The sequence below is a fragment of the Gloeophyllum trabeum genome (genome assembly GCF_000344685.1).
Source record: "Gloeophyllum trabeum ATCC 11539 unplaced genomic scaffold GLOTRscaffold_00011, whole genome shotgun sequence".
NCBI classification, from domain to species: domain Eukaryota; kingdom Fungi; phylum Basidiomycota; class Agaricomycetes; order Gloeophyllales; family Gloeophyllaceae; genus Gloeophyllum; species Gloeophyllum trabeum.
Genome location: NW_006920420.1, coordinates 1,472,895 through 1,483,073, shown reverse-complemented (window position 1 = coordinate 1,483,073; position 10,179 = coordinate 1,472,895). Strand labels below are relative to the sequence as shown.

The window sequence follows — 10,179 nt, the reverse complement described above, 5'->3', positions numbered from 1 at the left end:
GTTATGATTTTCCCATGCTTATCTCATTCCATTTCCATTCCGAGCATTGCTATTGGACAGTACCTTTCTCTGAGTAGAACTTCCCATGGACGCTATCTTCTTCCCACACGTTATCTCCCTTGACTCACCTTCTACCAATGGGCGCCCTTGTATTTCTCATTTCTCTGAGTTACGTTCTCACAGGATAGCTTACGCGTCCCTTCTCATTGTTCTCTTCTTTGGGTATCAACCCCTATACCAGTTACTATATATACTGTAGGAAAACCCATGTATTCCTTAGTTCAACCTCCTGTTGAATACAGCGATTACCTGGACTCTTGACTTGACCGTTGGCATTGGCCCAGCTAGACCTACCTTTCAGTACGCTTACTGAGGTAGTGACGACATAACTGTTGGCACATTGCCCAGTTATCTCAAGACGACTAGTTAGGACATCGCTTCCTAACAACCTCATTATGCATAAGTAATAACAGATGCTCAGTCGGTGATAGAACGACTGTATTAGAATACTCTACCTAATAACACACGCTGCAATACATGTCAGCTAAGTATAGTACATCTACAGAGAGAAACATACCTCAGTCGGTGATAGAACGACTGAGGAAAACGAGCGGTGGGCATTCCCGGAACACGTCGGAACTAGGTATACTACAGGAATCCTACGCTATGCTACAGCGGTCCGAGTTCTATGAAACTGGAATGAATGTTCAATGTTAACACTCCCCCTCAATGAGAATCTGCCCCACGAACAAGTCCCAACATCTCCGTAAGCTTCTTTTGTTGTGGCCCCTTCAAACCCTTGGTCAAAATGTCGGCAACATTCTCTTCACTTGCAACATACTCCACCCTCATCTGCCCCACACGAACCGCCTCCCATATCCAATGCTCAGCAATCTTGATATGCTTGGTACGGTTGGAGATATCGTCAGGAGAATGGATCATGCAAAGAGAACTCCTACTGTCTGTTCGACAAAGAGTAGGACCAGAGGGAGGGAAACCAATCTCTGTCAGGAGTTGACATAGCCAGAGAACTTCCCGGCCCATGTGGACAGAGGCATAGTACTCCACTTCTCCAGTTGACAAGGCAGTAGTTGTCTGCTTGGCTGACCAAGCAATACAACCCTTCCCAAGGAAGATCGCGTAGCCAGAAGTAGACCGAGCATGATCCGGCGAGTTAGCAAAGTCAGCATCGCAGTAGGCAAGGAGCTGATCATCCAAGTCCTTGCCACCAATGGTAAGAGCCAAGTCCCGAGTGCCCTTGAGGTACGCAAGGATACGCTTAACAGCATTCCAGTGACGTCTGCCTGGATTTGACATGAACTGGGCAATGTTCTGGACAGCCTTAGCAATATCCGGACGAGTGAAGACAGCAATATGCATAAGAGAACCAACCACATTAAGGTATGGGATGTTCTTCATGAATTTGATGTCTTCAGGTGTAGATGGAGCATCGGACTTGGAGAGCTTCTCACCATCAAGCATGGGGGTAGCAAGTGGCTTGATGTCCTCAAGACAAACTGACTTGAGCAGGGCATCGATCTTATGGCGGTGAGAGAATGAAATGGTACCAGCCTGTCGATCCCGAGTAACCTTGACACCAAGCAAAGAGCTGATATTGCTACTGTCCTTGATAGAAACCTTGGACTTGATCTGGGACTTGAGACAAGTCACCTCAATAGTCGAAGAACAGAAAAGTCCAAGATCATCGACTGAGCAGTGACAATGGAGAACTCCAGGCCAGTCTTGCAGACGAATACGCAAGGATCAGAGAGACAGACCTTGAAGCCAAGAGAAAGCATGATAGACTGAAGCTTCTGGTACCAAAGATAACCAGCCTGCTTCAAACCATATAGTGCCTTCTTCAATCACCAGACCCAGTCTTCCTTCCCCTCAACAACGTATCCCTGCGGCTGCTTCATGTATGTAGACCCCCCCTCAGGCATTTCACTATTGAGGAAGGCAGTATCCATGTCCACAACATGAATCTCACCACCAAGCTGGGCAATAAGAGCACAGATGACACAGATGGACTCCAGCTTCGCAACAGGTGGGAAGGTATCATTGAAGTCGACACCAGGAATCTGAGAGAAACCCTGAGCAATGATAGGGGCCTTATATCGAGTAATCCCATTGTTGGTGTCTCGCTTCAGAGCATAGACCCAACGTGAACCAACAGGCTTGCTTCCCCGAGGAAGTGGGACAGGCTCGAACGTTTCCATGGCTGAGACAGATTCGAACTCCTTGTCCATTGCTGACTTCCACTCCTCGGCATCAGGAGACTCTACGGCTTCCTTATAGTTCCGAGGCTCCTCTCCAGAAAGAATGAAGGCATAGTCGCCCCAAAATTCTGCAAGAGTGCACTGAACAAGAACCAAGGATGATGTCTCTGGAATGACTTCCTGTGAGTTGCTGACAGACGCATCCAAGGTAGATTGCGTAGCAGCAGGAACCTCTGAAGGCTCTCCCCCTGAGCCCTGACTGTCCGCACTCGTTCCACCAGAAGCAGCAATTTTCGCTACGCGGGTAGAGCGGCGTGTAGGCTCACCTGGGGGTGGACGAGGACCAGGTTGACGACCATGCTTGCGAGAAGGTGCTGGTGCTGGTGCTGGTGCTGGAGGATCATGAGCAGGAGAAGGAGGTTGAGGAACAGGAGGTGTTGGTGGTGGCTCTTCATCATCAGGATGACGATCACCAGAAGATGTAGAAGGAACAGAAGATGAGTGAGAGGTTTGGCTGGATGGTTCAGAGTCGGGATGAAAAATCGAATCAAACTCCTTATACTCCCCCTCAACCAAAGATCGCTCCCAGCCATTAAAATGTTCATCAAATTGAACGTGGATTGATGAAACAATCTTACGAGTCTTCCTCTCGTATAGACGATATGCCTTCTGGGTTGGTGAATAGCCAATAAAGACATACTCACAAGCACGAGCATCCAGCTTCTTGCACTTAGGGTCATTGTCATAAACCCAAGCCTTGCAACCAAAGTGGTCCATGAAGGAGAAGTCTGGCTTCTGGCTAGGGAACCGGACCTCGAAAGGACTCTTGCCATCAAGAGTGCTGGTAGGCATGTGGTTGTGGGTGTAGACAACATAGGCAACAGCCTTGGCCCACATGGATAGAGGGAGACCAGAATCAATAAGGATGGTGCGCACCAGATCAAAGATTGTACCGTTTTGACGTTCCGCAACACCATTCTGTTCTGGAGTATAGGGTGATGTCATCTCGATATGGATCCCGCGTTCAGTGCAATAAGCCTTCAACTGCTGAGAGATAAACTCCTTGCCGTTATCGCAGTGGATCGTCACCAGCTTCTTCCCAGTCTCCCGCTCCACCTCCGCCAGCCAATGCTTGAAGCAATCGAAAACCTCTGACTTGCGCTTCAGGAAATAGACCCAAAGCCAACGAGATTTGTGGTCCGTAAAGGTAATCGCGTATCTGGAATGATCAAGCGAAAGGACCTGAGATGGCCCCCAAAGTTCGGTATGGACCAAACCCAAAATATCAAGGTCCTCGATCTGACCACTATCTGATGGTGGAAAAGAGGCTCGCGTCATCTTTCCCTTCATACAAGATGCGCAGAGAGGTAGGCGAGCATTAAGCTCTGCCTTGGAGATCCTCAACGAAGGAAATCTCCCCATATGAACCAGCGCTTTCACCGTGTCCATCCCAACATGACCGAGACGACAGTGAAGCTGATGGAGTTTACTGGAGGACGTACTGGTGGAGAAAGACTTCTCTTTCGGAGGCTTGTCAAGGTGGTAGAGGTGGTCTCGATGCTTCATACCAGTCCCAAAGACCTTCTCCTTTGACAGGACATCTCGAATAAGATGTCCACCGTCTTTCTTCTTGAATAGAACGCACCGGAGACCGCCAAAGAGCGTATAATAGCCAGCGTCATCAAACCGAGAGACAGAGATGAGTGTCGGGGAGGAATTAGGGATGTAGATAGTGTCCTGAAGCTTCACCAGAGCCTCGTCACCCTTTGGATGTCTGGCGACGATGTGAGCTTCTCCTCGACCTTGAATCGACATAGTGCTGTTGCCGAAACCTGAGACAGTGCCAGAGTTTCTGGGCGAACAGGAAGCGAAGTCGGTGCGAATGGAATGAATATGGGAACTCATTCCAGAGTCTATGATGGTGCTCGGGCTCGTACACATGCTCGATGTTGGCGCTTAAGCGAGTTTGATACGCTTGGATAAGCAAAAGCGTGGGAAGCGCCACATGGTGGCAACGCGCTTTACAAGACGCTTGAATCTGCTGTGGCATACGGGACGCGCTTGGACCTTAGAATATACTTATATATACGCAATGCACTCTGTAGTATCGACATCGAATTCAGTCTACGTTCACATCCCTTGTACATCCGCCCTCTAGTCTAACCGACTACACAAGACTAACGCGTTATCTAATCAACAGGTTATGAGCCCGCGCTCGTAGTCTACTCACGGAAAGTACCTCAGATCTCATCAAGATCTACACCTCCCATTATCATGTCCAGCCCCGACTCCGCCTCTCTGTGCCGGATCGAGCCGCTCCACGGCGACAATTACCCTACCTGGCGCATCAAGATGCAAGACGTCCTGATGTTCGGCGGGCTGTGGGATTACGTCGATGGTACCTTGACCGACCCGACGGCCGAACCCACGCCACCGGCTGATGCGCCCACAGACAAGGGAGCACCCGCAGCGAAGGCGGCCCGGGCGGCCCCAGCAGAGCTGTGGCGCCGCAACAATCAGCTCGCGCTTTCGCAGATCCGTCTGCGGGTCGCGGACATGCATATCGTGTATGTTGCGAGTTGTACCACTGCAGTGGAAGCCTGGAAGGCTTTGGAAGAAATGTTTGCCACCCGTGGCCCAATGGCCCTGGTCACCGCCCGCCGGAACTTTTTCCGAGCTGAGTGCGACGATGACACGCCCATTGAGGATCATATTCGCACTGTGAAATCATATCTCGCCGAAATTCATCGCCTTGGTTCTACCTCTATTGACGACGGCGAATTTGCAATCACGCTCCTCACGTCCCTACCGGAATCCTGGAACACTTTCATTCAGTGTGTTGACACAGCGACCCTTACCTCATCAGCGCGTCTTATCTCCCGTATCCTTGAGGAAACGCGGCGCCGCTCGGCCAAAACTACTGACTCCGCGTTCTTGGCCCGAAAAGGCAAAACCCGCTCCCGCGCCACTTGCACCAATTGTGGCAAGCGCGGGCATGCGAAGGAAGCCTGCTGGGCAAAAGGGGGAGGTGCGGAGGGACAAGGCCCCAAGAGTGCATCCGCTCATATTGCCCGCGAGGATGAGGAATACGCATTCCCCGCCATCGAACAACTCTTTTCGCCTAACACCACCGCGTCCGACGCCACTGACGAACACGTGGGCCAACCCGTAGAATGGGTATACACAGCTCGCATCTCCGGCTCACGTGCCTGGTTCCCTGATAACGGCGCCTCCACTCACATTGCAGTAGCCCAAAGTGATTTCGAAACGTATACCGCGGGCAATTTCGGCAATATCACGGGAATTGGAAATGCCTGCCCGATTATCGGCCGCGGCACGGTACGCCTCAGATGCAAAGTCGGCACCGCTTACAGCACCCTAACCCTACGAGACGTCGCCCACGTGCCATCGGCCCCAAGCAATCTGTTATCACTTTGCAAGGTCGACGACGCCGGAGGACATTACATTGGTGGCGGCGGCAAATTGGAAATTACCGACTCCACTAAAACAAAGGTTCTCGCAGTCGCTCACAAGAAGCGGGGCCCTGGGCAACTATACGTTCTAGACTGCGAAGTTACCGCCCCGGAACATTCCGCACACGTGGCAATCCAGAAACGCTCCTGGCAAGAGTGGCACCGGATTCTCGCGCATATCAATATGCGGGCTGTCAAAATGCTCAAGGACAAAGACATGGTCCTGGGCATGGAAATCGACACCGCATCTGACTTCAATTGCCAGTGTGAGGCCTGCATCAAGGGGAAACAACACGTCGAAGCTTATCCGGACGGACCCACTTCACCGGTCCAGGAAGTTGCCGAGCTAACCGTATCGGACGTCTGGGGACCCGCTCCCGTGATCGGTATCAATGGCGAAAAGTATTTCGTCACCTTCACGGACGTCAAAACCCGCCGCTCTGTGGTCTATTTTGGAAAAACCAAAGATGTCATTTGCGAGCATTTCGACCATTACCGGGCGTTCATCGAAACACAGACCGAACACAAAATGAAACGTTTTCGTGTCGACAACGGCGGTGAATACATCAATAAGGAATTTATTGCCAAACTTCAGTCCCTCGGCATTATCCTCGAAACCACTGCCCCGCACTCGCCGGCCCAAAATGGCATTGCCGAACGCCTGAACCGGACCCTAGTCGAGCACGCACGCGCCATGATGCTTGCCCATGCCTTGCCCAAATTCCTTTGGCCCGAAGCCATCGCCTACGCCTGCTATATCAAAAATAGATCTCCCACCAAACCCCTAGGCGATAAGACTCCCGAAGAAGCGTTCACACGGCTAAAGCCGGACTTCTCCATGCTTCGGGAATTCGGCTCTAAGTGCTGGGTGCTTGATCAATCCAACGACCGACGGAAGCTAGATCCGAAGTCCCGACCCGTGGTGTTCGTGGGAATGGCCGATAGCTCGAAAGCGTGGCGATACTGGGACAAAGAGAAACGGCGCATCGGAAAGTCCAGGAACGTCGTATTCGAGCAATACATACCACTGCTCGACGTTCCCGTCCCCTCTGCCGTGATCGAGGGGGAGTTACCACCATCAAGCGATCACTCACAGAACGAGCCCACTACCGAGCAAACCACAACTCGCACCAGAAAGCCGCGACCACTACCTCCACCTCGCGAACCCAGCAAACGGATCGCTAACCTACCAATCACCAATTACCACACGTTGGAAAAAGTCCCGAACAATGCGCCATCGATCCCAATCAGACGATCAATCAGAGATCGATGATCACGCCCACATTGCCTTTTTAGGACAAGACGAAGAAGAACCTTCAACGTACCAACAGGTGCTCAACAGCGATCATCAAGAAGATTGGATCAAAGCCATGGATACCGAAATAGAACAGCTACGGTCTATGAAGACATGGGAACTAGTAGAGCTGCCCCCGGACCGGAAGGCAGTAGGCAGCAAATGGGTATATCGTGTAAAATACGATGCCGCCGGAAACCTCGTCAAACACAAAGCTCGGCTAGTCGCCCAAGGCTTCTCACAGATCCCGGGCATCGATTACAAGGAAACTTTCTCCCCCGTAGTACGACTCGAATCGCTCCGAACCATACTGGCCATAGCCGCAGTCTTCGATCTCGAAGTGGAACAGCTCGACGTCGTGGGAGCTTACTTAAACGGTGTCCTAAAAGAGGACATCTATATGAAACAACCACGTGGCTACGAAGACGGTACCAATCGAGTATGCAAGCTTCTCAGAACCTTATACGGACTTAAGCAGGCCGGGCGGGAATGGCACGAAGTATTGGAGAAATTTCTGATCGCCCGAGGATGGAAGATCATTAGCGCGGAACCATGCATCTACAGACGCGATACGGACGGAGGCCCCAGTTTTATCGCGGTACACGTTGACGATCTCACCGCCGCCGCGAAAACCACCGCCCTTATCTCACAACTCAAAAGCGAGCTGAAAGCCAAATTTCAGATGAGTGAACTCGGGCCGATCAAGCACATCCTGGGCATCGAAGTAGTCCGCGATCGTCAACAGAAAATTCTGCAACTATGCCAGCGCGCCTACATAGACAAGGTACTAGCCCGTTTCGGAATGGACCAATCAAACCCAATAGCGACACCTATGGACGAAGGACTACAGTTGACCAAAACGCCGGACGACAGAACATACCCAGAAATGGCAAACATTCCTTATCGAGAAGCGATCGGATCACTAATGTACCTCGTTGTCGGCACAAGGCCCGATATCGCCTACGCGGTCCAGACCCTCGCTCAATTCTCGCAGAATCCTGCACCGGAACACTGGACCGCGGCCAAACGCATCTTACGATACCTAAAGGGGACACGCGATCTCGCCTTGGCTTACGATGGAAAGATTGTGGGTATACAGCCGATCGGATACTCAGATTCAGACTGGGCCGGAAACATCAATGACAGACGCTCCATTGGAGGAAATGTTTTTCTATTAGCAAAAGGTGCAATATCCTGGTCATCCAAGAAACAGAAGTCCGTCGCACTCAGCAGCACAGAAGCGGAGTATGTCGCACTAGCGCTGGCCGCCAGTCAGGCCGTGTGGCTGCGCGCCCTATTTTTGGAATTAGGCTTCCCACAGGAAAAGGCGACAATTATCTACGGCGACAACAACGGTGCTCGGGCTCTGGCACACAACCCTACCGATCATAGTCGAGCGCGCCATATCGACATCAAGTACCATTTCATCCGCGAACACGTCCTCGAGAAAAGGGACATCGAAATCGAACGAGTACCCGGGTCAGACAATCCTGCCGACATCTTTACGAAAGCGCTCGGCCGACTGAAGTTCCAAGACTTCCGCGATAAGATCGGACTACGCGCGTTGAGGGGGAGTGTTGGCGCTTAAGCGAGTTTGATACGCTTGGATAAGCAAAAGCGTGGGAAGCGCCACATGGTGGCAACGCGCTTTACAAGACGCTTGAATCTGCTGTGGCATACGGGACGCGCTTGGACCTTAGAATATACTTATATATACGCAATGCACTCTGTAGTATCGACATCGAATTCAGTCTACGTTCACATCCCTTGTACATCCGCCCTCTAGTCTAACCGACTACACAAGACTAACGCGTTATCTAATCAACACTCGAGATGTAGGTCGAGTCTCCTGAGCAAGAGGAAATGGTTGGAGGTGATGAGGAGGCTGAGGTGCTCACTGGTTCACTCGGAGAATAAGCAGAAACAACAGTAACATAAGCTTTCTCCTCAACGACAAGATGAGATATCGTCGGAATCACTTTCCTCTCCATCTTCAGCAACATGGGCTTTCTCCTTGCCCCTCTTCTTCCCTCGATGCTTCTTCTTCGACCCCTGCTCCTCCTTCCCCCTCCAGGAGACCAACAGTCCTTCATCTCTGTTAGCAGCAGGCAGAACAGGGAAGAATAAGATGGGTGGCCATAAGCACACCAGGCCCAGACACATACACAAACCGAAGGCAAGGTCAATTGCATGGACTAAGGAACAAAGGAAATACAGTGGCTCAGTACATAGTCAAGCTGTTTGTACCTATTTGTCCCAGTGGCTCTGCATCCAATACAACCAAAACCTAAAAATCTCATGCCCCTCCCGCTTACAGTTGTGACAGAAAGCCTTGCCACGATGGCGAGCATCCCGAATCTTAGCAGTGAGAGTGTTCTCACCTCTCCACCGAGTTCAGCCAGACTGGCTCGGGATCACTTACCTTGTGGTTCCGCCGACTCGTCTGGCCCATGCCCGTGGATGGCGACCCTGCCGCCCATGTTACGTCCTATCAAGAAGCTGTCAGCCATCTCGCTACCACTGGCTTCGACATTCCTGCTTTTGTTACTGCCGCCATTCTTCTTTCCACTCTACCATCTGAGCCTGGTGACCCGGATTCTTGGAACCAGTTTGTCGCCGGCATCAAGATCAACAAGACCACCACTCTCTCCACCATCGTCAATGCTATCTTGGAGGAGAAGCGTTGCCATACTGAGCCTTCTGTCGAGGGTCAGTCAGGGCTGACCACATGAGATGCGACGTACTCAGGTTCGCAACCTTCACGAGGATCCCATTGTCGATCGCATTTAAAAGCATCGCCTGAGCGGCACTGTCCTTTGTGTCCCAATCCTCCTGGCCAGCCTCATCTGTATCTGGAGGACACACCATAGTCCCCTGTACCACATCCAAAACCTGGGCGTACGTAAACACTGCAATCATCCTCTTGCTCCAGACAAAATACCCCCCTTCATTCGCGAGACGCATGTCCTGAGTACCCGGGACTAACGCCTGGCTACCATGGGGCAAAGTCCAGCGCTGACAAGTCTCCGAGGGCATTGGAGTAGTCGAGCAAGATGAGTGGGTCGATGAAGTTGAGCCAGAATGGGGTCGAGGTGTGTCGGCAGGAGATGGTGGTAATGGCATCTCCAATGGGCTAGTAGACATGCAACTATGACAGACTTGCCGTTGTAGGAGCTAGACCAACTAGATAGAG

At 51.5% G+C, this 10,179-nt stretch overlaps 1 protein-coding gene across 1 annotated transcript; it reads right to left on the bottom strand.

Annotated features, from left to right (window-relative positions):
* Positions 1-8,933: 8,933 nt before the first annotated feature.
* GLOTRDRAFT_131608 (uncharacterized protein) lies at positions 8,934-9,854 on the bottom strand (the record flags this gene model as incomplete). The annotated part of the gene is made up of 4 exons (XM_007870408.1): positions 8,934-9,073; positions 9,409-9,474; positions 9,561-9,686; positions 9,731-9,854. 4 exons carry the CDS (start codon positions 9,852-9,854, stop codon positions 8,934-8,936), a joined length of 456 nt encoding a protein of 151 aa, XP_007868599.1.
* Between the last annotated feature and the right edge of the window lie 325 nt (positions 9,855-10,179).